We start from the raw sequence: 26,536 nt of genomic DNA, 5'->3' as shown, positions 1-26,536 counted from the left end.
AGGTAATTTTCCACACCAACTGTAAAGTAAATAGTCTTGTAAACTCCTCAACAGTGGCCACTGTCTTTGTAGCTCAGGTAACAGAGACAGTGGAGACATCTCCTGTAAGGGCACTCAGTGATGCACTCTGAAGCATTTGCCGTCTCAAGGGAAGGAGGTTTCACAGAAACACGCTCCTCATGTGAGGTAATCGTATGAGGGAGGATCCGTTTTGTCAGAATAGGGGTGCCAGTTTTAGAGCTGTTATCAGATTGAGGGGCTTAGAGACCCAGTGATGAAAGATGAGGTAACGTCTGGTGTGCTGTGATTGGTGGGTATGTTGGTGGTTGTGGATATCAGCATGCAAAGTGCGCTCCTTTTGATTGGCTTTCGGTTGTTGTTGGTTGTTTAATCACTCTTACTTCTGCCTTAGCCAACACTGCACTTACACGGTGTAATGTTAACCTCAACATGAACCCATGAGGGTTTTTTTTTTTTTTTTTTACATTTTTTTTTCTTTTCCTGCCCCTAAGAAATGTTTCAGAAATTCACTCTTATTGTTCAAAGCAAATGACGTTCAGAGTGAATTAATGACTAAAAATGGGAATATGGTGTTGGAAAAACTATTTGATGAACCTATTTAAACCACCTCTCTTTTATGTTTTTAAGCAGCTGTTATGGATTATGCATTCATGATGTGTGTGTGTGGGCAAACAGACTGTGATGTGTGTGCTTTGGCCTCTTCCCACAGGTGTACCCACCCCGAGTGCAGAAATCCTACGGCACACTCTCAACATGCTGGTGCGAGAGCGTAAGATCTACCCCACGCCCGAGGGCTACTTCATTGTTACCCCGCAGACCTACTTCATCACCCCCTCCCTCATCCGCACCAACAGCAAATGGTACCACCTGGATGATCGGCATCCGGACCGGCACCAACAACAGCACCAACAACAACAACAACCACAACAACAACAACAGCCGTCACAGCAACAGTCATCACAGCAGCAGTGTACGTCACCCCAGTCCGGCACAATCACGCCGTCCACGTCGGGGGGTGTCCGGGAAAGGCTCAACCACAAGAATGTTTGCGACTCGTACAACTCGCTCCGTGATGAAGTGCCCAGCAATCATACCACACTTCAGAGGAAGTCCCCTAAGGAGCCTAAAGGGGACCCGCCCTCATACCCTCAGCCCCCACCGCCCCCGCCAGCCACCCTGCACGCACCTGATCCCGAAAAGAGCAGGACCAACCCCTCCTTCTCCTACAAGACAGACACGCTGACCAAGAAGAGAGAGGGGACCGTCGGGGGCAGCAGCGAGAGGCAATCCAAGAAGTTCGGGCTGAAACTCTTCCGCCTCAGTTTCAGGAAGGACAAGACGAAGCAGCTGGCCACCTTCTCCGCCCAGTTCCCGCCAGAGGAGTGGCCCCTGCGGGACGAGGACACGCCCACGGCGGCCGCCATTCCCCGGGAGGTGGAGATGGAGATCATCCGCCGCATCAACCCGGACCTGACGGTGGAGAACGTGGCGCGGCACACGGCCGTGATGAAGCGTCTGGAGGAGGAGCGGGCCCAGCGCTGCAAGGCCAACTCGGCCGCCCAGCACAGCTCACGCAGCCGCCGCAGCCGGGGTCACCGACGCCTCCCGCACGGCAAGTCGCGCTCTCACAGCAAGACTCGCGTGTCTCGCGGAGATGCGTCAGGGGGCTCCAACCTGGACCTGGCCGCCATGGCCCTGGACCGGGATTACCGCTTCTTCAGTCACTCGCTGGTGCGCTCGCCGCGGGAGGGCACGTACACGGTGGAGCGCCGGAGCGGCGGGGCGTACCTCGTCCACAGCAACCCCAACATCGCCGAGTCCTATTTCCCCGTCACCCCTGAGTGGGACGTATCGGGGGAGCTGGCCAAGCGGCGGACGGAGATGCCCTTCCCCGAGCCCTCGCGCGGCACTTCCCACTCTCGCGTGCACCGAAGCCACAGCCACACGCAGGACCGCAAGTCCCGCACCGATCGGCCGGACAAGGCCAAGGAGCGGTCCCGATCCATGGACAACTCCAAGGGTCCGCTGGGCGGTGGCAGCTCCACGCTGGGTACTCCTGAGGAGTACGAGCGTAGCCCGGACCACCGCAGCCGGTACTATACCGACGATGGGACGCTGAGAGCCTCCTCGCAAAAGACGTCCCACTACTCTCGCATCATGTTCTCCGCTGCCAAGTTCAGCTCGGAGATGTCCGTGCCTGACATGGGCAAGATGAGCCTGGAGGGCCCTCTGGAGCGGAACACGAGCAGGGACAGCCTGCCAGCCTACACTGACCTAAAGGCTCTGTCGCCAAAGCCCCTGGCAGACGACTACTTTCAGTGCAATACGTCGAACGAAACAATCCTTACTGCCCCATTGCCACTGGGCAAATCAGACCACGACACTTTAACGCCGTCGGACGGGATCCATAAGGGGTCGCCGGCTGACCGGCAGACACCGCACCTCCCCTCCCCCCACCCCTTGGAGTACAAAGAGGACTCCTCAACTAAGGGCCAGAATGGCTCAGGTAAACCCACGCCAAGCCAAACGCCCGAGCCCATGTCCAACGGACGCTTGATACAGCATCAACACAATGCCGACCCAGGGGGCGGGGGCGGGGGCGGGGGAGGTGGCAGTGGTGGTGGCAGTGGTGTGGGGGTGGATAAGAGGAAAGAGATTTTCAGCAAGGACACTTTATTCAAACCGCCACACAATGTTTTGACCATGAGCTATGTGGACAGTGGGTACTCAAAGTCGGGCACGTTGCGAAAGACCCCGCACATGAAGTCGTCGGAGGTTCTCGATACCCTTGAGCCACAGCCGCCACCTAACTCCACCTCCTCGCCATCTGCACCACCTCCAACAGGTTCAGAGCACGGGGCCCCCTCTACGTCGGAGGCCGGCTTTGACTACTACAATGTGTCGGACGATGACGAGGAGGAGGTAGAAGAGACTTCCCTTAAAGAGGAGGCCCCTGTGGAGAGCAAGGGGCGGGCAGGGGGTGGAGAGGGTGGGGTTGGGGGTGGTGTTGGGGACGGGACCATGCAGTGGCTGCTGGAGAGGGAGAAGGAGCGTGATCTACAGAGGAAATTCGAGACCAACCTGACTCTGCTGAGCCCTAAGGAGAACACCAGCAACCAGAAGTCGGCGCACTCCGCACGGCTAGACAGCATGGACAGTAGCAGTGTGACTGTAGACAGCGGCTTTAACTCCCCACGGTAAGCCTGCACACTTAGGGGTCGGACAAAGCCAAGAACACGAGTTACGCATCTCTGTTCCAAATAGAATGTTGAGACGCAAGTAGCATCTAATTTAGGAAATTCTGGAATGCCTGCACTCTCCTTCACCTTCTTCAATGCCCAACTCTTTATGAGATACATTTGTTATAAGCATCAGAGACATCCAATGTCGAGTGATCCTACAGTTTAATTACGTCATCTGCCTCTAATATTCAGATGGTAGATGTGTAGGCCTAGCATTGGTCAGGGAGATGACACACCTGTGCAGTGAGAACCCAGACTCCAGGCAGTGAGATGCCATATTTGGGCAGTGAAACACCAGATTTGTGCAGACTTGCCACCTGACTTGTGCAGTGAGCCAGAACATTTGTGCAGTGAGACAGCAGACTTATGCAGATGGTGTAGGTGTGTGGTCTGGAGTATATTGTGAAAAAGTGCATTACCACAGATGACTTCCCAGCCAGTAAGTCCTTACAATGAGTGCAAAACTTTTATTATGGCAAACCATTTTGTTTTCAAAGATCCAGTACATGCATCCTGCCTGCGGATCACGTGTGGTTCTGCATTTACTACAGAAAAAGGAATGAGATATGACTTTTATACCAGACAAACCAAGATTTCCATACCAACATACCAACAACACAAAACATACAGATGCATCTCAATAAATTAGAATGACATCAAAAAGTTAATTTATTTCAGTAAATCAATACAAAAATATGAAATGCATATATTATATAGATTCATGACAAATGTTTCAAGTGTTTATTTCAATTTTGATGATTATGGCTTACAGCCAATGAAAATCTAAAAGTCATCTCAGAAAATTAGAATATTAGATTATTATATAAGATTTTTTATTCAGAAATGTTGGCCTACTGAAAAGTATGTTGAGTAAATGCACTCAATACTTGGGGCTGATGACATGGCTCCCCCAAGCCATCACTAAACCTCACACTAGACCTCAAGCAGCTTGGACTGTGTGCCTCTCCACTCTTCCTCCAGACTCTGGGACCTTGATTTCCAAATCAAATACAAAATTTACTTTCGTCTGAAAACAACACCTTGGACTGTGTTATATCAAGACCACAATCAGCACAGCCGTCTACCATAAAGTTTTAGAGCACTTCATGCTTCCCTCTGCAGACAATCTTTTTGGAGATGGACATTTCATTTTCCAGCAGGACTTGCCACCTGTCCACACTGCCAAAAATACCAATACCTGGTTTAATAGCCACAGTATCACTGTGCCAGCAAACTCTCCTGACCTAAACCCCATGGAGACTCTATGGGGTATTGTCAAGAGGAGGATGAGAGATACCTGACCCAACAATGCAGATGAGCTGTAGGCTGCTATCAAAGCAACTATGCTAACATAACACCTCAGCAGTGCCACAGGCTGATCGCCTTTATGCCACACCGCATTTATGCAGTAATTCATGCAAAATGAGCCCAAGTATTCAGTGCATTTACTGTACATAGTTTTCAGTAGGCCAACATTTCTGAATTAAAAATCATTTCAGTTGGTCTTATATAATATTCTAATTTTCTGAGATGACTTTTGGGTTTTCATTGGCTGTAAGCCATAATCATCAACATTAACAGAAATAAACACTTGAAATAGATCACTCTGTTTGCCTGAATTTATAAATAAAGTATAAAGAATCTAAAAAAAATAAATTATTTTTATTGAGATGCACCTGTATATAGGGCAGAAAATAAGACCCAGGTGGATTTAGTAATTGGGGGATGAGTACCAAATGGGGCTTCTGGAGAATGTACTCTGTGGAAGAGCGATTAGAGTCTAGATATGCAACAAATATGGATTGTATTAATAAATAAATAATAAACAAATAAATAGTAATTAGACTATAAGTACTATAAGCAAAAATAAGGTTTTAATTTGCATCTAAATATTTCATTAGCTTTTAAAACAGGTAAAGTTGTTGATTTTCTTTGATGAGCAAATCCTGAACTCTGTTAATCAGAAAACATTATAAATGTAATATTTAAAAGAAAAGAAACTACCATTTTGGCATTCCTGTAGCCTTTCTGACTAAAACATTTAGTGAACGGTGACCCTTCTTTCCATAATATTGCTTATCTTATTGCAAACACTTCTCAACATGTTGCATAAATAAACCATCATCATGTCCAGATGTTTGAACATGTTTGAACTGAAACGTGTTAAACACACTGGCCAGGAGCTGACATAATCTCGTTGTGAGTGGGTTTCCTGAGTTGTGTGTGTGCACATATGTGTGCATGCGTGTGTGTGTGTGTGTGTGTGTGTGTGTGTGTGTGTGTGTATGTGCACGTGAATGTATGCATGTGTGTTCTTTATGAACGACAGGGTGAGGGCTTGTCTCAGGTGCTATAAATAGACTCCTTGGGCATGTATGACTCATTCCAAGCAAGTGAATGTATTTTGCACAAGAAAGCAGACAGTTCTCTTTATGTCTCTCTGATATCAGATGGGGGGTTCATGAGGTTTTGCATCAACCCAGGTTAAGGTCAGTGCTTATGCCACTTGTTTCAAATAGCAAGACTTTGTAACCTTGGTTTTGAACTGATGCTGCAAATCTGACGCTGCTGTTCTGACTCATGCCTGAGCAGAAATACCTGGAAATCCACTCATCATGAAGATGCATGCTTCACGTAACAGCCACGCAGTATTCGCTGGGTTTCTGCAGGACAGGAGTCATGGGCAGTTTGGGCTGGGTTTCTGCGGGACATTCAGGTCTATTGAAGCCTGACTGTTCACACCATTCACCTGTGACTAGTCCTGAAAGGCATTATGGGAGTTTCATGTCATTCAGAAGCTTGTCTGCAGAGGAAAACTAAAGTGGTTGTTTGAAGTTCAGCTTTGGAGCTTCTGAAATCTTTGAACACGTCATAGCTCTCCTGTTTCTGTCAGTTGTCTAGTTGTCTTCTGCACGCCTACACAAACACAGACATATGCAAGTTTCTACTGTTTTCTGGATAACGGGATGACTCATCAAATCAGTGATGATGTCATTCCGTAGCTCCGGAATGGGGGGCGGGGGGGGGGGGGGGGGGGGTCATGTGATGAGGTGCAGAGTGATGCACACGTCACAGTCGCTCTGTACAATGTAAAAGAAAACGCAGCACATCAGACCAGGCCACCATCTTCCATTGCTCCGTGTTCCAGTTCCCAGTCTCATGTGCCCATTGTAGGTGCTTTTAGTAGTGAACAGGGGTCAGCGCGGGTCACACGCCGTACGGACCCCCTGACCAGTCTGAAGCTACGCAGACCCAAACACAGCAAGCTGCAATGCTCCACCTGTTATGACACTTCTCAGTTACAGCTAGCATGAACCTTTTCAGAAAGTTCTGCTATGGTAGCTCTGTTGGATCAAACCAGACGAAAGAGCATGTGCCTGGGTCACCGGGTCACTGGGTCACCAGTTTTGATGGGTACTAACCAGCACTACTGGGAAGACCTGTTGTTTTGGAGATCCTCACACCCAGTCGTGTAGACATTGCAATTTGGTCCTTGTCAAAGTCACTCCTTATGCCTGCACATCCATATGGTTGCCTGTTATTCTCACTTCCAACACATCCGCTTCAAGAACTCCTGGTATACTCACTGCATAACCTGTCCACCAGGTGTCAGTAATGAGATATTCAACATTATTCACTTCACCTGGCTGTGGTTGTAATGATGTGGCTGATAGGAAATAGGAATTATAAAATACACATATACAGAGTAGGGAAAAAATGCAGTATAGTACAAATGGTTTACAGAGAAAGCTTTGATGTTTAACAAACTGGTGTCATCAGTTTTCTTCACTCTTATCTCTTCTTCTTGCCTCTCTTCCTTCATCCCCTCACTTATGTCTCCGCTCTCAGCACCCGGGAAAGCTTGGCGTCGAACACCTCCAGCATCGTGGAGAGTAACCGGCGGCAGAACCCGGTCCTGAGCCCCGCACACATGGGCAGCACGAGTATCGGACCCCCTTTCACTTTCCGCGGCATCCCCGAGCCCCCCACCACACAGGCGGAGAAACTGCAGAAGTCTCCCAACTGCCTTGCCTCCATCACCAGCGTCTGACACGGGTGGTGCTCATCCAAATGGGCACAGAGGTGGCGTGATCTACAAAGATTGGGGTGTGCTGGTGGCGGGGAGTGGTGATGTCACGTGGTGATGTCACACAACTACACGGGGACTGTTAGACCCACAGGTATGGCTTCCACAGACTGTTCCTACAGCGTAAGAAAAGTCACAGCAAAAAAAAAAAAAAAAAGGAAAGAAAAAATGAAAAAAGGAAAAAAGTCAAAAAAGGAAATGAATCATGACATGATTTATCTTGACAAGCGATTAATCAGGAAATTCTCCAGTTTGAATCAACAGTTATTTTCTTAACGTATTTTTTTTTTCAGTAATAACAACTGTTTTTTTCAGTCATGGATAAAAGACGTCATCCTGCCGATGGAATAAGATTGCACTCTGACACAAGGCTGCTGACACAAACATGGTTGTAAAGAAATCGAAAAATGTGGTAATGACTTACGGAAGAAACCTGTTATTAAATCTCATTTAACAACATTAAATTCATGATTCATAATGTTGTATAATAAACCCAAAAATAAAGACATTCTTCACAACACCATTAGCTCTGTTGATAAAGTAATAAGAAGAACTGGAGTCATACTTTCATGCTTATAAAAATAAATAGTGCTTAGATTGACTTACAGAGAAAGAAAAATTTACTCTGAGATTAAAGGATTCTTTTAGCGAAAAACAAGGACTGTTCTTTTTTTCAGTTAAAACCCACACAGGGCAAAGCAGATACAAGTGTAACATGTGTGTCACTGTACATCTCTCACTGAGTTTACCTATTTCATTAAAGTTTCTAACTGACATTTAATCTCAGGTCATGAATAGTTACTCTTTTAGGAGGGAAACCCCCATCAATGAGCCCAGAGTCATGCTACTCAGGACCCACTTCACCACTTCTGCTTTCTGAGAATGATAAAAGCTATTTTGTGGACAACACTGCGCATTATTTATCTTTATTTAGAAGGGTCTGCGTAATGTTGCTTTATCTTAACTTGGTTGAGCTTCGTAGCTCATGCTTCATGTTTGGTTTCCTGAGAGGATGGCAAAGAGGGTTCCAGCCCCCCGCCCGAGCCCCCTGAGTCTGTGGCCATAACCGCTGGTTGGAGAAGATGTTCTCTGAAGCTGCGTGTAGGTCTGTGTAGTACAGAAACAGGGGTGTTGGGTCGGTATCATCCAGAACGCTTCAGACTATTCCTCAGAGGTGTCATCCCGTCGTCTGGTTGGGTGCCAAGATCTCTCCCCATCGCTGCTCTGTCAGGACGGTTACTTTCAAATGTGTTTTTACTTGAGTTGAATCCATAGACCTCTTTCTCATTCATTGTTTTCATTTGGTTTTTAGACTTTTTTGCACAGGGAACTAGTGTTTTACCCAGTACCTTTCTCCTGATGGGATCTCAGCCCTTAATGAATCCAGTAGAAAGTATGACTCCTCTACAGGGTGTGAAGAACATCCTCTCATAACCTGCACAGATGCTCTCTGTGACGCAGGAGATGTGATGGAATTAGGTGAGATGAAATTAGGTTCGATGCATTTGCTCCAAAGATCTTTTTTTGGACCTTTAAAACAAAGCTCAAGGATCAGGTCGTACTCAGAGTTGCCACGTGCTACAGACGAAGCCCTCTTTCAGTACTCCAGACACCTGAGTTGTAGAAGCTGCAGATTCCGCCGCCGTCTGGCCGTGTCGACTCGGATCACTTTGGCTGTGAGTGTTTCACGGGCCCATCCTGCGCTTCACATGGTTTAGCTGAAGCTGACAGGGAGTCAGAGGGAGACACTGTATCGTGGTGAGGATGATGATGTACCATGGTGAGGAAGATCGCAGCACTGGGGCTGGTGCTATTATGTGACGTTCCTCCTGTTCTTCACGGTTTTCATTTTTTTAGTGATATCAGGAAGATTCTCTCCACTGAGACTTCATGTGTTGTTTGATTTAAAAACATTAACCACAAATGCACACTCCCTGTCACAACACACACACACACACACACACACACACACACAAACATGATCCAATCCTCTGCATAAATACACATAACTAGCTACCTCCACCACCTGTGTGTAAGGCAGGGGGAGCAGGCACAGACTGGGATGGTTTGTCTATGGGACACAGTGCTATCAGTCTGCTCTCTGAATGTTTCCATGGCAGCAGTGGACCCTGGAACATAGAGTGCTCTACTTCAATCTGAATTTACTTTCTTTTCAGTCTTCTACTCGTCTGCCAATTGTGTATAAACCTGTCAAATGCCACCTTATGAAACAATGGATCGTAATTTTTTTCTTTCTTCTTTCATATATATATATATATATATATATATATATATATATATATATATATATATATATATATACTTTTATTGTTATTTTGCACCCATACTACATTCTCTGACATCATCTGTGCACGAGTCCTGATCGATGATGGTTGTGTGTGCTGATTTACCATTAGGCTACATGTCATTAAAATGCAGACACAGAAAATGTTTCACATCAGAGAAGAAATACAAACAAAACTAACCAAGATGGTCTCATGATAGCTTAAAAACGTAAACAATCTGAAAATAGGCTACAATGCTACTTCAGCTGTCTCGCATATGAGCTCAATTTTATGTCAATTATATAAGTGGTAGTAACTAAGACTTTTGTTGATTATCATCTGTTTGGCAATACTGACTGCAATATTTAAAATAGAAATATTTTACCTGATATCTCAGAGAAAAGTCAGCGTATATCAGTAGGAAAAGAAGCTACAGCCTGGATGAGTTTCTTGTTTGTGATTGTCTCAGCTGCTGATTGTTGTAGATATTTTTCTCTTTTTCTTGCAGAAGGCTGGACAAAGAAGAACTGCAATCCTTATATTGGTCAATTGCAACAGGTTTTTGAGGGCCATAATTCAATAGCAGATTGGAGGACTTATGTGACATAAATACATTTTTATGTAAAGTATAAACTGAGAAAGATCTATTTACATGTGATTTGCAGTAAAACACATTAAACAAAGGCATCCAGGTTGTAGCTTTAATGCTGTGGGTTCAACTGCCTGACCATATAGACCATCATTACTCCATGAAAAAAGCCTTTGTTTTAGCCACTCATGTTTAACCATTTGTAGAGATAGCTACTTAGAGACTCTGCCTTCCTGTTACTAGCTAGTGGGATGGTTTCCACGTATATACACAGACACAAACGCAGGTTCTGTCCACGGATTCTTTTTAGAATTCCTGCTGCATTTTATGGAATTTGGTTCGATTCCCCATCTGACCCCACCCCCACCCCCCACGTCACCCCCAGCGTCACCCCAGGGTTACGTCTTTGTTTTAGTTCTTCGTCTTAGCTTTTGACAGACAAAAGAGAGTACTGCAGCCAAGACTGCCTTGTACAAAAACACGTTTGCACTGAAATGCCTAGTCTCTGGTTGCTGTAACGTCCATCCAAGAAGGATGCTTTGTTTATATTGTAAACTATTTCATATGAAATAAAATGACAAGTCCATGAAATGTCTTCCCTTAACATTATGGATTTTAGAGCAGCGTCAGACAACATTGTTTCTAAATGGTGACAGTGTACAGTGTCATACTGGTGAGGAAGCCCATCTGCCAGGCCTAGTATAAGAACTTTAAAAGAAAAGCGAAAGATACGAAGGATCTTTTGTAATGTCTATAATATTTGAAAAAAGTCCCTATTTGTGTAGTAATGGTGTTTAATTGTTGTTGTAGTGTATGTGATATACCCAGTTGGGAGACTGTGTTACTTTTTAAGACAATAAAATAACATGTTTGGTTAACTGGTTTAAATGTGGTGTATCATTTGTAATTTGGTTAAAAGTTAAAAGAATGAAAGCAGTAGAATTCTCAAATGAATATTTTGGAAAGAATAACATTTCCGTAAGCCACAACACCAGAGTGTTTCAGAACACACAAATTACCGCTGCCACGGCTGTCAGACGCTCTTTAGACTTCTTCAGTGTTTGCTCGTGTTCATATCGAGGAGCTCCAGTGTGAAGACCCACAAGGCCTTAAATGACCTTGGCAGACACTGCCATTCTATCAGAGGAGCTGTCCCAATTATGAACATTCCCTATGCTGCAGAATTGTTCTAAACCTAATTCAAGCTAATTCAGCTACTCTTATCAAATACAGGTTTTCTGGAGAAAATAAATGTTAGAGCTAAGTGTGGATTAATTCTTACAATAAGAGTTAGAGTTAGTACATTACTATGAACAGGTCTGGAGCTAAACTCAGCAGGGTAGTAGATGTCCAGGACCATGGCTCCCTGAGAGCAAAGAACAGAAGGGAGACTCTTCGGAGACAGCAAAGGGGCTGAAAAGGGCTGTTTATGCCGGACAGTACAGAGGACATGTCTAACAGAAATATGGGTGCAGGAAAGGTGATGGTAATAAGGTAAAATCACAGGTGATCCCTGGGCTATAAGAAGTTGGACACCCACAGCAGGGCCATGCAGAATGACAACATGCAGCAGCCCAGGTGTGATTGTGGGATGGCAAGGCCTGGTAGGAGAAAACACACAGCTATAGAGACACAGATGGTTTATATACTGTGTTTATAGCATGTAAACCAAAGTGTATACAATGCATATAATGCTGAAGTGTGAGAATAAGAAATTGCTTTTATGCAATGGCCAGTTTAAAATAGATAATGTTAGGAACAATTTTACGACAGGCCTTCAGAACAAATTGAATCACACTCATTAAAATCGTTTTTCTTAGGACTTACAGCTATGCACTTTGGGATTTTTTTAAGTTTTTTTTCTTGAATATGTAATACTGCTCTCCAGTGGTAACTGAAGAATTAGCAGACTGGTTATTAAACTATATACAACTGAAGGCTGCGTTGTGCCTTTGTACGAAAGAAAATTAAAACCATATATTTTATATATGTTTTTGTCTATAATTACAACAAAAAAAGATGAAACCTAGTTTTAACATTTGTCTCAATATATGAATGAATTAATTTGCGTCTTGGACATCTCTGCAGTCCAGGTGATGGCAGTAAAGTGGCCGTGCGCTGAGCGCTGCGAGCAGCAGAGGAAGAACCAGCTACATGGCTAACTAGCCAAGTTCCCTGAAAACTTTTCGCTGTGGCATACGCCAAGAAAATACTTTTAGACAAGTTTTTTTTTCGCACACGTTTTAGGAGGAAAGCTATGGTTTGAACGTTAATTTCTGCCTGGTCACGGTTAAGAAACGTCGACAGTAAGTATGAGATTTTGAACATGTGTAAGGCCACTGATGTGGGTGCCTTTGATTTTCTATTATTTCATGGCTTGGTGAGCTGAGGCACAAAGTCCTCCTCGCAACGGTCCTCCTAACGGTTCATGAGGCCGGACTCCTCTGGACGAGACCAGGGTGTCTACCTACCTACAAACCCGACAGCACACGAGTCGTCCTAATATATGAAGTTATCGTGATAATAACTTAATGCCTTCCCAAACGAAAAGAAAGCTGTTAATTGAGTTGCGAGGGGGTTTTGGTTGCAGTTTTGGCTCGCTGGCTAACGTTAGCTAACTTTGATTTAGAGACGCCGGTCGACAGTCGGACGCATTAAAACATGTGAACCACGATGGACTCGTACAGATGTTCAATAATCGGGCGGCGGTGGTACTGAACTCGGATTGTGTCTGCTGCCCATCAGAAATGTCGCTATACGGACCCTCCGTGTCCGGGGAGAGCGCTTCTTTTGTCCACTCGGGCATCCGAGACGTTGCGGAGCCGTAAAAGCGACCACAGCCTCGGCGAGAGGGGAGACTGTGTGCCCCACCATACGGCCTTCAGAAAACCACCAGGGGCTTCAAATGTGTTGATCCGTTATCCTCTCAATGCGTATACTACCAATTCGTTATATACTGCTACCCAAGACGGAGCCTAGTCTTTCTGTCACCCGTTTTAGTTTGTTTTTTGGTCAGCAAAGTACTGATGATAACTAAGGCGATATGGGATCATAAGAGACTATAGCGCAACGTCTCCTCTAACACCGACGTGTCTGACGGGGTTAAACACCTGAAGTCTTTGATTCGGATTCAAACGGATAATCTGACCGAGATCTCTTGAGCAAATGGGTCTCTGTCCGTTCCTAATTGCGATTTGTTTGAACGATTAACACAATACGAACCAAGAGAACCGTCTTAAAGAGCCAAACACGAGACATGAAACATCACAAAATGGTATCAAACATCACGGCAGAATGTGGCACATTGAAGTTTGATGAGTTGATGATTGATGTACAATTCAGTACAGCCGGAAACTCATTTATACAATTTTCCAACTCTTGCTATGTTTCCAGATGTTTACACTTTAAATACTCTGTTCTGTGATTTGAACTGAACCCGACAAATCGATTTAGCTTTAGTTAAGGTTTTTAGATGGGCTTTTCCTTCAAAATGTATACCTGGAAGCAAAAAAAAACCTCTTAGTTATGATCAGTACTTTGCTGATGTTGTTTGTCATAGCTTCCTTATTTTATCCATGCTACAGATAGTCATATGGCGCAAACAGCATGGGACATTCTTTCTTATCCCCATAATGTTAAAATTGTTTGTTTCCTAATCTTTGAAAACTGGGCTTGAAATCTATAATATTATGCTGTTTAGAAATCTAGAAATCCAAGCCAGCATCTGGACAAGCAGGACTGGATGCTAAGTGAAGCTTGTTGTGGATGCAAACGTTAATTCACCATCCTCAAGATTGTTCTTCTTTGAAATGAACAGACTTGATTGTCACTAGTTTTCTGAATGTTCACACAGTTTCTGAATCTGATGTCAACTATGATGTCATAGTTGTGTATAAACTGACTTGATGGGGAAGTGAATTTAAGTTAAAGCCACCCAGAGTTTCTGACGTTAGACCCAATACTCGGTGTCCCTTTAAGACAGTTTCTCAGGATTAGGCATGAAGGTGATGGACACCCCACACACCTCAGCTCTGGGAGAAACGCTCTCCTGCCTCGCCTTACCCGATCGTCCTGTTTTCAGAGTTTTGACTGATTTGGCTCCACACTGGCAGTTTTGTACACTGGTGGGTGCAGTCATATGCTTTTCAATCAGTCCTGGTTTTTTCCTTTTACAGACATACTAAAGCAAAGTGCACAATATAGCACTAGTTGCCCCGTTCACCGAAGGATGCATCAAAGCTGTGTTGGACTAAGTAGACAACGAGAGGCCTAGTTAGATCATCACATATCCACAGCTTTGTTCTGAGCGTTGTTCACCACTTTCATGCCTTGTATGACAATTTTAAAAAGAGTTGTGAACACAAATCACAGGGATCATGTTTCTTTGTGACCGCACCAGAGGTGCTATTATGAGCAGCATGAGATTCCAGAGGAAGAACATGCTTTCTCGAACCGGCTGTCCCACCAACCCAAGGTGTGTATTAGACACCGGCATTTTTATTGGGTTACTGGGCACATCTGCTGAATCTAAACTTGCGCAATTGGGCATTTGAGTAAAACCACAAACTGCACTGTGTGGGAGGTAGGAGTGGCCCTGAGGTGAGGTGAAATCTCGAGTGAAGCCAGCACGCTTCATATAGTCATCAGTGGTGTCATTTGAACAGACTAATTCATTACTTTGACTAAACAACGCTTGTGCTGCTGCCTTCTGTATGTGGAGATTTGTAAGACTTCATTCGCCACCTGTTTTGTGTACTGAACCCAGGCATCATTATGGAACTCTTTAGTACAGGGTTTATCAACACTCATTTTACTAATGAGTGAAACTGATTTGTCTCTCAATCCCACAGTGATTGTCTGTAGTCACCCAGTGAGAGCCTGAGGGTCTGTGGGCATGGCTGCGCAGTTCACCATCGACGACGCGTTCTCACTGGAGGGGGAGGAGGAAGGGGTGGGGCCAGACGGAGACCCGGACAGGTGGAAGGGGCGAGATCGTGAGCGAGATGGAGAGATGACGTTTGGACCTCTCTCTTTCACCAAGCCCCTGCCTCTTCCCTCTGCTACTGGCTCTACAGAACACAGCAACCTGAAATACCAGGTCACCCTGAGTTGCTTTTATACACAATGTTATTTGTGTGTGTGTGTTTTTAACACTATATATATATATATATATATATATATATATATATATATATATATATATATATATATATATATATATATATGTGTAGACAAAAAGAAAGTAAATAAACTGTTAAAAAGAGAAATCTAAATCAAATTCATATTTGGTATGTCTACCTATTTCCTTCAAAACAGTGTCAGTTCTTCTAGGTACACTTGCATAGTTTTTGATGGAGATCAGCAGGGAGATTGTTCCAAACATCTTGGAGAACTAACCCCAGATCTTCTGTGGATGTACGCTTGTTCAAATCTTTGTTCATGTAATACCGGATAGACTCGACGATGATGCCCTCATCACTTCCAGGACTCCTTGTTCTTCCTTACATTGAAAATAGTTTGTAATAACTTTTGCTGAGTGTTTGGGGTCATCATCAGCAAATTGGATGTTGCATCAAAATATATCAAATTTTGACTTCTCACTCTAGCGCACTTTCTGCTATTTTTCTGCCCCCATTGTTTCATGTTTAATGTATAGCTGAGTCGCTCTTCCTTGTTTCCATGGTGAAGGTATGGCTTTTTGGCAGCAATTCTTCCATGAAGAATTCTTCTTAGCAGACCTTCCAAAACAGATTTGGAAAGTATCTCGGTTCCACTGGTTTCTGACACTTCTGAGCTGATGGCACTGCTGGACGACATCTGAGTTCAAAGAGAAGTAACCGTGATGTGTCTTTCATCTGCTGCACGGTTTCCTTGCCAACCACTGTGTCGATGGTCCTCAACGTCGCTCGAATCTTTGTGGTTCTTCAAAAGAGCTTGTACACATGTTGAAACCCCAGACTGCTTTGACATCTCTGCCTGGGACTGACCTTGCTGATGCAGTAGAACTACCTTGAGTCTTGTTGCTTGTCCAGTTTGCCATGGTGTATGACCTGTGACATGAAATTATTTGCAACAGAGTTTGTGTGTTCCTCACTTAAGTTTAAGCCTCCTACACAACTGTTTCTGTGTCTGTTAATGACTCTGTTTCAACATACATATGAAAATTATATTTTTATGTTTGGTATAATTAGTTAATCATGATGGAGTTAGATTTCTCTTTTGTTCTTTCACTTTTTGATCATTGACGAACTATTAACACTTCTATTTCTGAACACAAATACTGTTTGATTTTATTTTTTTTTTCTTATCATTTGTTTTGTGTTGAATTACAGAACCTGGAAAATGAAGATGTTCTGGGAAGCCCTGTTAACTCCACCTTTAATAACTTTTTCAAAATCAGGTCTGATTCTAAATTTGTTGCTCGTGATGATGTGTTTAGAATCCAATTAATGTGAGTTGTGCAAATACAGTCACTTTTATTGTTGCATCACCACATGGCATGTGAGTGGAAAATATGTGTATATCTGAATATGTGGTCCACACTGTAACATGGTTTTTGCATAGAATATATAACACACAATCTACAAAAAATAAATTCCAGTGATCAGACCTACCTGATGAGAGCTTGTGGGACTGAGCGAAGATCTAGTGTACAGTGGTGCAGTACAGGAAAGAACTGTTCAGGAGGCCTTAATGTGCTTAATGTGTCTTAACCTGCATGTGCTGCTGTGTGTTCCAGTGATCCTGCCACGCTGTCCTACTGTAGCTCACAGTGGTCTTTCAGCACTCTCAGCTCCGTCACACAGCTGTCTGCACACTGTTGCGGGTACACACACACACACACACACACACACACACAGGCACCCTTTTCCATATAAATTTTTTGTCACATACTGAATTACTCGGTCACCTACATAAACTAACACTCATGCACTCCCTCCCACCACCACACGTCCACAAATACAAAAACTACACTCAATTACACACTCTTACAGTGTTATCACCCATTCACTCTGTGTATGAAACACTGCTGTTCTGTCTTACCTGCAGTAGAGTACAGTAATGTAATACACCTGTGTTCTGAGTTCAATGTCCTATTGTGCAGATGGATGTCCCATCCTTTACTAAAGAAGAACAGAAGAGTGGTGCTTGCATCCTTCCTGCTTCTCATCACAGGTCTTGGTAGGGTTTAAACACTGCACCACACCCATCTTCTCATCATAGGTCTTGGTAGGGTTTAAACACTGCACCACACCCATCTTCTCATCACAGGTCTTGGTAGGGTTTAAATACTGCACCACACCCATCTTCTCATCACAGGTCTTGGTAGGGTTTAAACACTGCACCACACCCATCTTCCCATCACAGGTCTTGGCAGGATTTAAACACTGTACAGTCATGGCCAAACGTTTTGAGAATGGCACAATTTTTTTGTTTTCACAAAGTTTACCGCCTCTGGAAATTTTATGGTGGCAACTTGTATTAATTTTAGACTGTGAAGTCATTAGATGAATTGAAATTACTTGCAAAGTCATTCCCTGTCGTAAAAATTACTACATTCCAGCCACTGCATTTTAGCCCTACAAACATAATTTCTGCAAACATCATTTCAGTGATGATCTTGGCTCAGGAGAAAAGGTTAACAAGGACAAGACGGCTAATATCACGGTCATGCTGACAAGAAGAGCAAAGTAGTTGCTTTAAAAGGGTAGTGGTGTTTTAAAGTTTTCTTCTGTTAACCATGATTACCTCTAAGGAAACATGTGGAGTCATTGCATTGCATCAAAAGGGTTTCACACGCAAGGACATGCAAACTAATCATCCATTTATGATGATCCAGAGTGGTTCAATTGCAGTGAAGAAGGCTTCAGGGTGCCCAAGAAAGTTGAGCAAGCATCAGGAGCGTCTCCTAAAGAGAATGCAGCTTGCTCAGGAAAGACCTAGGGCAGGTGTGAGTGCATCTGAATGCAGAGTGAGATGAAGGCTTTTGGAGGATGGCTTGATGTCAAGAAGGGAAGCAAATACGTAATTTCTCTGTGAAAAAAACATCAAGGGCAGACTGACATTCTGCAGTAAGTGTAAGGATTGGACTGCAGAGGACTGGGGATAAGTTTGAGACTGTTTGGAACAGAAAAATAGTTGTCCAGAGAAGAAAAGGTGAGTACTACCACAAGTTCTGTGTCCTGCCAAGAGCAGTGTGGGTACAATCAGTACAATGTAATATATTCCTTTAAGGTCGCACCAAAAAAGGTGCGAGCAACAAAGAGCCAAAACAGGAGCCACAACTATTACATGTTTACTTAACGTTAGTTAATTATTGTTAGTGTTACTTCGTGTTCATGTTAACTAATGCATTACTTCACGTTTGTAAGTAAACACAATGTAAAGTGTTACCAAATTTTGCCTAAGTACACTGTCATGAATAAGGAATCCTCCAAGAGCAACCTCTCCCTCCCCTCAAAAAGGGTGGACAAAGTACTCTGATCAATACCAACCACTGATTAGGCAAGAATGGGTTACCATCACTTAAGATTTTGCCCAGAAGCTGATATCCATATTCAGCTGTGGTGAACTGCAGAAGTCTTAAAGATGAAGGGTCAACACTGTAAATAAAGTCTTTGTTTCAACTGGATGTATGTCAGTGGAAAGTAAAAATTGTACCATGTAGACATCTGTCAAAAGGTTATAAAAAATTGAGGCAGCAAACTTTGTAAATACAAATTTGTGCCACTCAAAACCTTTGGACACTATCTTTCTCTGTCTCTTTTTCTCTGCATAGGCCAATGTTTTAGTAACCCATCAACCATTTCAAAACAATTTCTGCTTTAATAACTTCCCAGAATTCCTTTATCAGCTTCAACTTTGATCCTGAAGTCACACGTCGCTCACAGCCGGCATGCATTTTGTTACCATTTGGTGTGTTATCTAATATTCTGTCTCTCTCTCTAGCTCTGATTTTCACAGGTATCGTAGTCGAGTTAAACCCAAACGCAGGTGAGATTATTGGTTGCAAATGAAGCCCTTCCTAAGTCAAGGGGCAACAAAGAGAATCGTGTTGCCTCGGGGACATTTGCCCATAGCACATTACTAAACAAACCACTCAGCGGCTGGAGACACGCCGTGTTGTTTGTGTTGTAGTGTGTGAAGTATAAACTGGAACGCATTTGTGTCCTCTCTCAACAGGAGTATCTAGTGCAATTTTCTTTGTGTCTGGATTTCTTCTCTTCATTCCTGGTGGTATGTTCTAATTTATATTCTTCGTAGAGGTTAAGAACTTGTAAGGATAAGAGCATAAGGGACCAACAGACATGGATACGTGTACCAGGAATTTATAGCTGACAAAGCTGTTAATAGGTGTAAAGCTGCAGATACTGTTTCTAAAAACCTTACTTTTTTTTTTATTGTAAACATGTTAATGTTAGCCATTCTTGTCAGCAGAAAGAGTCCGGAGGAAAACGAGACATTCATGTGACTGAATCCATGTTCTTGTTCCCTCTCCCTCCCTTAGTTTACCACGTGATCTACATAAGCTGTGCCGTCAGGGGACGGCGAGGCTTCAAGCTGTTTTACCTGCCCTACTTTGAGAAGTAATGAATTTCACTTCATACACAGTCAGGCAGACTCTCTGCTGGTTGGCCTTTTAAAATGTTTTAATCACAAAATACAGAAATGATATGAAGTATGGGAAATAAGTTAGATTCAGTCTGTACATCATCCAGAAGATTGTGAAAGCGAGTTCCATTGAAGGTCAGCAGATTCCTCCCGCAGTCTTTGAATTTCAGCATGCAGACCTGACCTGTGACCTTGCAGTGTGTGATAAAGCAGGCGCAGGTATGAGGACAGCTGCAATTCGGGTCCAGGCGTGAACCTGAGGAACTCGTATCAGACTTTAACTTCTAAATTCATTACGTTTACCTGAATAATGTTGTTTATTTGGGGTCGTTGACTCTAAATGGGTGACAGACTGCATTTGTGCTGTAGTACTTTGGGTAACCGGTGAAATCCCACAAACACTCTAATGAACAAATGGGAGGGGCTGAGTGATCTCAGTTTAGATTTACATATTTATGTTAATAGGGAGAAAATGGCCTGTGATATGTATAGGAGAAACTGAGACAGCTAGCCTAATCCTGCCCCACAAAATTATGGAGTTTCCTCCTGCACTGTTTCTTTAACTAATACCACTACTAACACTTTGAACCACTGTAGAACTCCAGCGGGTCAGGGTGGAAAAGATGTATTTTATTTGTATGTTGTTTAAAAAAAAAAAATCATTGTGCCACTATAATAAAATGTATGTTTTGTTTTTAAATGTGATGCCTTTCTGGAACAGCAGTGTTGACACAATCAACGACGCACACAATCACAATGTACGGTTTAATTCCATGTAAAAATCAGTTTGTACACGTGTCTAAAACATTAGCAGGTTAGATGACCAATATCTGTTCAATGTCACTCCAGCCATACACACTTAATCCATCTGGTTTGGCAAACCTGATGCAGGCTGCACAAGAGCCATGCTTTACATAATGCTGCAGACAGGCTGTGCGTTAACACAGCAGGGACCAGGGCATGCTGAGAAACATCAGACCAGTAGAGCATTCATGATGTATCAGGACGGTGCAGCTTTGCTCATTAGGTGCATGCACTATCTAGTGTTGTTCCACTCTACGTATCCATATGTATATGACAGCAGAAAATCAAAACTTAATGGCCGGGTCAGGGACACAACCCTCTACCTTAATCTGTGCTGTAGAGTAATCTTGATTTACATTCTTTGCATGATGCATTAAATGAAAAAGTTATTCTATCACAACTAAAACATTCAAGGCTGATACATGCACTAAGAATATATATATTTTTTTATTAAAAATAATTAAAATTCCTGTATTTGCAGGATGAATCAGATCCACTGTCAGCTTTCCATTGTTTTAAAAACGTAGCTTCTCCTTTTACTAAAAATGTATAATTTGTAAGTAAGAATTAGTTTTTATAATTACTTTTGAATTCCAACCAGTTAAAAGCAACTGGTCAGTTGGTATATGCCAATCCGAATATGACCACCTTTAATCTGAAGAGCAGAGCCTGGGAATGCCTGCCACAGTGAACAGATCTGGAGAACGGTGGCTTCAACGTCCATCCTGGTTTCTTCACTCATTTCTCTGTCTTGCATTTGCATTTAAGCCAAAGTTACACCTGGTTTTAATATGACCTGGTACATCCAGGTAGGCCATGATAGTCAACGTGTACATACACCCACTCTGAACCTGCACGTTAACAGGTACTGACTATCACACTAAGCATGTAAACATAAATCTAACCACACACTCACTGCCCATCACAACTAAATATCCAACTACCCCATTAAATAATACCAAACTGGGCGGTAAGCACCAAGTCAATTGTGTGTGTGTTGTTTTCTTCTTCTTTTGAAAGACTGGAAGTGGCGGTGTATACTAAAATATAGGACTACTCTGCCACAGCACCTACAACAGTGATTAGGTCAGTGTTACGAGAGGGCTACCATCAAAACATATGCAGCTCATGTCAAATGATCAGAAGAAGCAGCCCGTCTACAAGCCCGCTGGGCAGTGTGGACTGCACACACTGTGAATGTGGTAATGCTAAACAAGTGCAGAAACTCGCATCTCAGTGGAGGATCCATCTTTGAGGTAATTTTACACATTTTAAGTACTTGTGAAAATGCAGGAAGATGAGGTATATTTGTTCTTAGCTTAATTATTCTCAATTACTTCTACAGACAAGTCAGTGTTGGTTTTCATCCCCATTTCATTAGTGTTAACCCAAAAAATAAATTTGCCAGTCATCCCGCTAAAGCTCTATTGCATATGGGCACTGGGACGAGGACCAGTAAGCCGTGTCTGCACTCACTCCTCACAAAAAAGATAATAAATAATAACACCTCCAAGCTGGTGTGGGGCAGGGGAGGGTCTGGGGGTGTGCACGCGCAAACAGCTGGTTAGCAGTTGAACTACTACCTCTGTCCTGTGGCGGAAGACAGGTCCATTGCTTTCATTATCACGGTGGCACGGGGTGTGGAGGAGAGATCGAGCGTGGAGGTTAGCTCAAAAGGACAAGAGCTGAGGAAGAGATGCCAGGGCGGGGAGTCGTAAGGAACGAGGGGGGACTCCTCCCGGTGGCTGGTCACCCAAAAGTTTGTCTTTCCAGAGGAGACAAATGTCTTGTCCGATGGGCTGCAGGCGACCCTCAACACGGAGAACGAAGACCTAGACGAGTTGGCCGACAAGTCCTGTGGATGAAGCTGTACACCGCCGGACAGAGGGGATCAAAGAAATGCATCAAACCGTATGGATACATATTTTTGAGTCAGTTACTCTGCATGACCTATGTTTGGGAAGGCAATACCTTACAGCTTCCTTACTAGAAGTTAAATCATTGCCATACAAATGGTGCAATGTGGCCAGAGTATTAGTAGCATCAACTCATACACACCTCTGTACAATCTTCACTGCAGGTACTTTCGTTGTCACTCTCTGAATAAACACAGCAGGATGAACAAAGCACAAACATATTCAGGGTGAAGAAACCATATCCACTGTCATACCAAGACTGAACATCTATCGATATAAAGCAATAGCCCTCAGTCTGACCTGAGGAACTCTGCTAGGTTTTAAAGTTCTAGTACAACACAATTGAACCAGTCATCCAACTATAAACCTCTCAATGTATTATCAAGTGTTACAGCACAAGAGGAGCGTGCACGAGAATGGATCATACCACGACACGATGAAACGGGAGAGATCTGGAGGGGAACGGGCGGTTGAGAGGAGCTGACCGTTGACTCTTCATTTTCAGTGGTGATCTCCACGACAGCGCACACATCTGGCGGGTAACTCGCCACCACCTTATTTGATGGGCTGGGACTGCAGAGATCCGGGCTCAGATCATGCTCCGCTGTGGAAAGGAACATCTCCCATCATACAGGTTCTACCTGGACCCATGTCAAGTAACCATGACGATTGGATGCAGTGTCACAATGGGAATACAGCCAGGTGGTTCCAATCACTGGCAAAAACAACTCCCACTACCCAAACAAATGAGCAGGAGAGGTGCGAGTAGGACATGAATCTCCAGGAAGCTCACCAGTCAATAAAACTGTGCTATCCGGAAGTGTGTCTTCCTTTGAGCATGCTGGAACAGAATCTTTCACTGGTGGCTCTGTGCTTTTACCTTTTCGTCTCTTAGAAGGGTATTAAAAATAAAAAAATAAAAATAAAAAAATAAAATCAATAAATTATCGTACAGAAGGAAAGACACCACACAGTAATTGTTAGATTGTAAGAATGTTCTTACTTTGGTTTTTGGCTCCCGCTCCACCTTTTTCTTCCCTGAATGGAAAAACCCCACATCTTTAATCATGAATAAATACATTTAAAACAACTAAGTCAAAATTTAACCCCAACAGCGACTGCTTTATTAAATATTTTGGCACATGTAAATACACACCTAAAAACAAACCAAAGGAAAAAAAACACTTCTCTTTTAGTCCTTTAGTTCTTGTTTCTGTTTGTTCAGAACAGCCACAGTTTGGTTTGTCCAGAGTTTTGATATAACCAAGTGTCACAATGGGAGTTCCGATGTTACCCCTGTTACCAAACTGCAGTTCCAGTTATGACTGAACAGATCATCTAAAGACAAAATTTACTATCTTTTTGCTTTATAAATATTTTTTAATCATTCTAAAGGAGTTATGTTCAAACATCAGAAGCAACTTGATCATCTTGTAAATTACACTTTGCAGATTGCTCAAACGACACGGACTATCAATCAGGATTCAACGTCGGTGAGAAAAACCCTGATCCGACATTCCTCCCAAAAACCTTCAGCCCTACTCCTTGTTGAATGCAGATTTAGGAGTGACTGGTATGCCAAACCATTTCTCTTTTCTCCCTTCTATTCCAATTCACATGCCACACCCACAGGAAAGTTAGTGTTAGTCACCGACATTTGGCACGGAGGTGTTTGTATACCTTTCTTGGCAGCCTTTTCTGAAGGAGTGAGCATGCGGTACATTCTGAAGGCATTGCATCCTCTTTTCATACTTTTGTCTTTCACTTCCTCTATGTCCGGTAGAGAGTTCATAGCACAGCGAAAGTTTGCCTTCCACGTCTTTGGATCTGGCTTGTCTACTCCAGGATGGTACTTTCCTACAGGGAAAAGGTGTCAAGAGTTGTAAAAGGTCATGCACACATTTTGAACACTTCATTCTAAATCCTCCAAATGCTGACAGGCAATGAATGTGGTGATACCTGTGTGAACGGCCCAGTTCATGAACAGAGGAGCGTCTTTATCCAAATCCCAGCCGTGCCTAGCGGCGTGCATCCATGGGATCTGGAATATCTTTTCCTTCTGTTGATGAACATTTGGATTAAGACAGTACCGTCTACCAACACAGAACTATATTTGAAGTTCCGGTCATACCAAAAGGCTAAAACAAAAGAACGAGAGACTACCTTTAGTTCTACCGTGCTGAATTCTTATGTGGAATTACATACATACATACATACACACACACACACACATACTTTATCCCAGAGGGAAATTCCTGAAATCATGGGCTTTAAGTAATGGGGCACACATTTCACGCTAAGTATATAACCTATTCATAAATAAGGCAGTTATTACTTCTAGAAACTATAATAATCAGTAAATTAATGACCAGGGCGATGGGGTGACCACATCACACTCAACCACATCGCAGAGTGTAACCTATAGAAAGTGCACCACCACTCCATACTGAGTGTAACCTATGCTCTGGCTCTAGCTGTCAAAAAGAGAGCAGACTAAAACACGCTCCTAGTGCTTCAACACCTCTTATACAGACCACCGCATTGGAACAAACCAAGTGTTTGTATTCACATATCAGCATCAGGCTACTCACTCACCTCATCAACCCAGAGTAAACCTTTTATTTGGCCGCTGTTTATCTGCTCCTCCAGCCACGGCCGCATGCGTTGCCTGTCCACTGGCATCTTGATCCTAGTCACAAATGAGTGAGCTGATGACCTGCACTTTATGCCATACTCCACCGTCGCTGTAGTCGGCTAGCTACAACACTACAACGTTTGGGCAGCATCCACATGTCTAGATAACGTTAAGCTCAAAGTCCAAGTAGTTGTGTCCTCAATTACAGAGAGACCTCGAAACGAGTCTTGCCTTTTGAAGCTGGCGTACAGCTAATAAAGCAAATCTTTTCACTAGCCAACAAGCACAACTAGAAGACGCTAGTTAACGGCTAACTTTCTGTTTACCGTGTGGTCGTGTTAAAGTGCGCAGCTAGCAGCTATCTGAACACGGCCGAGCTGCGGGGCCGCGTTAGTCGGTGTAACACGCTTTACGTGGACGAGTTTACGCTCAAACGTGTAGCTACGCGGCTAGCTGCACGTCGCGAGAGGTACTTTAACTAGTTACCTAGACGACTCCGATTAGCTCATTTAGTTCACGTACGCTGATCCTCCACCAGGACTATCAGCTAGCTAGTAGCTACCACGGACCTCCAGGGGACCGCGACGACGCTGCTGTCATACTTCTCAGTTCCTAGCCAGCTATTTAAAGAAATGCCACAGCGACCGCGTTAAACTGCGTGACGGCCGCGCTGGTTTATAGGCTGGGCGATAAAGGTGGTCGTTATTAAGCGGAGTGCGGAAGTGATTCACTCCAGCCTTCCATTGGGCTCCTGGTCGGTGAGATCAACCGTGACTCGGTGCCATTGGGCGTGTTCATACATTCATACGAAAGGTTATTTTTAATTCGCACCGAAAATTAGTATCCAGTTACATTAAAAATACTTTTTTTTCAGCAACAAAACAAAAACGCAATTTAATAAATTATTCTAATTCGTCAAATAATGAATCGCTTAAATAGGCTATTTAGAGTTCTGTAAGTTCTGGAGTTGTAGACTGGCTGCAGACCTCATCTGTGAGCTTTTATATTGTTGTAATATTACCATAAACATTATGATAGCTTCATTGTATCATTCATATATATCTAAGAGTACTACGGGATTGTTTTCCTATTCTTGTAAAGTGATATATTTTTAAAACTACGAGTTGGCTGGCAACGTCAAAATTAGGAGCTGAGGGTGTGTTCGTTGAACCACCTATATCTGAAAATATCGGAAATATCCAAATGTGCATTAACGTTATGTAAGGTTAAAAATTGCCAAGTACCTTAAATAGGCCTGGGCATAATTTACAAAAAATATATATTATTGTACTTGTACAATGTGCATGACAATAAAGTTATGTTCTAAAAGACAAAAGAAAGGGCC

The 26,536-nt window shown here is 43.4% G+C and overlaps 3 protein-coding genes across 9 annotated transcripts in view; 2 read left to right on the top strand and 1 right to left on the bottom strand.

The window, feature by feature from the left end:
• stox2a (storkhead box 2a) overlaps nucleotides 1-7,870 on the top strand; it is a 61,211-nt gene extending 53,341 nt beyond the window's left edge. For 4 of the 5 annotated variants that reach the window (XM_076989526.1, XM_076989527.1, XM_076989528.1 and 1 more), the window contains exons 3-4: nucleotides 731-3,218; nucleotides 7,113-7,870. In XM_076989526.1, the coding sequence (XP_076845641.1) occupies nucleotides 731-3,218; nucleotides 7,113-7,314 (2,690 nt within the window). In that variant the 3' untranslated portion in view covers nucleotides 7,315-7,870. The remainder of the gene's footprint in view (nucleotides 1-730; nucleotides 3,219-7,112) is intronic. The other variant, XR_013125046.1, reaches the window with a different exon arrangement.
• Nucleotides 7,871-12,327: 4,457 nt separating this feature from the next.
• On the top strand, nucleotides 12,328-21,671 carry tmem134 (transmembrane protein 134). The gene is made up of 8 exons (XM_076989476.1): nucleotides 12,328-12,530; nucleotides 15,075-15,322; nucleotides 16,557-16,624; nucleotides 16,964-17,050; nucleotides 17,330-17,406; nucleotides 19,174-19,218; nucleotides 19,408-19,461; nucleotides 19,733-21,671. The coding sequence occupies exons 2-8, from the start codon at nucleotides 15,119-15,121 to the stop codon at nucleotides 19,813-19,815; spliced, it is 618 nt and encodes a 205-aa protein (XP_076845591.1). The 5' UTR covers nucleotides 12,328-12,530; nucleotides 15,075-15,118; the 3' UTR covers nucleotides 19,816-21,671.
• irf2a (interferon regulatory factor 2a) lies at nucleotides 20,588-25,948 on the bottom strand. 3 transcript variants are annotated; one of them, XM_076989475.1, is made up of 9 exons: nucleotides 25,518-25,948; nucleotides 25,152-25,245; nucleotides 24,516-24,615; nucleotides 24,237-24,413; nucleotides 23,560-23,594; nucleotides 23,350-23,446; nucleotides 22,984-23,160; nucleotides 22,699-22,739; nucleotides 20,588-22,507 (listed from the first exon to the last, which is right to left on the bottom strand). In XM_076989475.1, the coding sequence occupies exons 2-9, from the start codon at nucleotides 25,236-25,238 to the stop codon at nucleotides 22,220-22,222; spliced, it is 1,002 nt and encodes a 333-aa protein (XP_076845590.1). In that variant the 5' UTR covers nucleotides 25,239-25,245; nucleotides 25,518-25,948; the 3' UTR covers nucleotides 20,588-22,219. The 3 variants fall into 3 exon arrangements, with proteins under 3 accessions (XP_076845590.1, XP_076845589.1, XP_076845587.1); XM_076989474.1 differs by having other exon boundaries at nucleotides 25,678-25,948; XM_076989472.1 differs by having other exon boundaries at nucleotides 25,152-25,948.
• Between the last annotated feature and the right edge of the window lie 588 nt (nucleotides 25,949-26,536).

This window comes from Brachyhypopomus gauderio, unplaced genomic scaffold (genome assembly GCF_052324685.1).
Source record: "Brachyhypopomus gauderio isolate BG-103 unplaced genomic scaffold, BGAUD_0.2 sc68, whole genome shotgun sequence".
NCBI lineage: Eukaryota > Metazoa > Chordata > Actinopteri > Gymnotiformes > Hypopomidae > Brachyhypopomus > Brachyhypopomus gauderio.
The sequence above is the reverse complement of the archived record's forward strand: the minus strand, read 5'-3'. Positions and strand labels throughout refer to the sequence as shown.